Source organism: Austrofundulus limnaeus, unplaced genomic scaffold (genome assembly GCF_001266775.1).
Source record: "Austrofundulus limnaeus strain Quisiro unplaced genomic scaffold, Austrofundulus_limnaeus-1.0 Scaffold26, whole genome shotgun sequence".
NCBI classification, from domain to species: domain Eukaryota; kingdom Metazoa; phylum Chordata; class Actinopteri; order Cyprinodontiformes; family Rivulidae; genus Austrofundulus; species Austrofundulus limnaeus.
Window position 1 is genome coordinate 837,985 of NW_013952428.1, and position 1,548 is coordinate 839,532.

General features: G+C 39.8%; 1 protein-coding gene across 1 annotated transcript in view; it reads left to right on the forward strand.

Annotated features, from left to right (window-relative positions):
- prpf3 (PRP3 pre-mRNA processing factor 3 homolog (yeast)) overlaps window positions 1-1,548 on the forward strand; it is a 21,842-nt gene that overhangs the window by 10,312 nt on the left and 9,982 nt on the right. The window contains exons 5-7 of the mRNA XM_014004701.1: window positions 515-592; window positions 672-916; window positions 988-1,106. Coding sequence (XP_013860155.1) covers window positions 515-592; window positions 672-916; window positions 988-1,106 — 442 coding nt within the window. The remainder of the gene's footprint in view (window positions 1-514; window positions 593-671; window positions 917-987; window positions 1,107-1,548) is intronic.

Below are 1,548 nucleotides of genomic sequence, written 5' to 3' on the forward strand. Positions count from 1 at the left end.
GGTCATTCTGACATCATAATTAAATCCATATATATGACTTAATTTGTCTTGTTGGTTACAATAATACATAAATATTTGGTCTGAATCCTAATTTTATGTCCTTTTATTGAGGAATTTTTGATGTCCTTATAAAGAGGAAACCTCAAATTATATTTGAATAATGAGATTTCCCAGTTGGAAAGAAACAAAACTTTGCTAACTCACAGGGAAAATCTCAACATTTTAAGGTGTTTTTCCTCAAAATCATTTTTTTTGTTGCTACTGCCCAAAAAAGTGCTTCAAAATTTTGTTTTATGATTATATTTCAGGCAGTTTGTTCAAATGAAACATTGATAAGGCTTTTATTCATTATATTTTGACAAAATTCAATTTTTGTTAACAGTTTAGTCAAAACACCATTTTTGCCTTTTTCTCCATAAACAACTTTTGGACTTAATCCTGGTTTTGATGTGATGGGTCGCATTTCTATCTTTCTGTTGCAGTTAATATTTACTTTCTTTATTCCTTTTAACAGATCAAACAGATGATGGAAGCAGCCACAAAACAAATTGAAGAAAGAAAGAAACAGCTCAGCTTTACACCTTCAGCTTCAGTAAATCATTGTTTTTACTTTTAAAATCTCAAATTATTATTTTTTTTGCTTTAACGTTTGGTTTGTTAAACCATCACAGGTAGATGCCACGGTCTCTCGTCTCCTCGGTGCTGGCGGGGGCGGTGGAGGCTCGTCTATCGCCCCCTCCCAGGCCGCCAGCTTTATGAACGATGCCATCGAGAAGGCCCGCAAGGCGGCCGAGCTCCAGGCCCGCATCCAGTCCCAGCTGGCCATGAAGCCCGGGATCCTCGGGACTCTGGGGAACACCGGGCCTCAGAATTTTGTCGCGCTCGCTAATCTCCACGCAATGGGAATCGCTCCACCGTAAGTTGTCATAATGTGATGTTTGTTTGCTCACAAGGAACTGTAAAAAATAAAACTCTGTGGAACTGCAGGAAAGTAGAAATTAAAGAGGTGAACAAGCCGACGCCGCTCATTCTGGATGAGAAGGGCCGAACTGTCGACGCCTCGGGCAAAGAGGTGGAACTCACACATCGCATGCCGACGCTCAAAGGTACGAACTCACTGTCTTTGTGTTGTAGGGTGGTCGAAGGGCTTTCTCTCTAACAAATAATAAAACTCAGGAAGAGAGGGTGGATTTTCAGCATTAATAAAATCAACAGCAGTCGTGTTTCCTTCCTGTCATCAGGTGGTGGTCGGAGCAACAGTGTTGCTCGTAGCTGCAGGGAATGTTTGTTTAACTGGAAACAAACTTTGAGCAGTAAAATAAAAAAACAAATGTTTAAAAAAATACAATTTTTCTATCATTAGTCTATATTTTATAGTTTTTAGCCCCAATTTTGATGCAACTTCAGAAGAATATGAAACAGATCTAAAGGAGGATGAGGCTGATTTACGGGTCTATAATTTCCACGATGCGGAAAACGTGGAATCTCACAGAAGTGTGTGCGTGTGTGTGTGTGTGTGTGTGTGTGTGTGTGTGTGTGTGTGTGTGT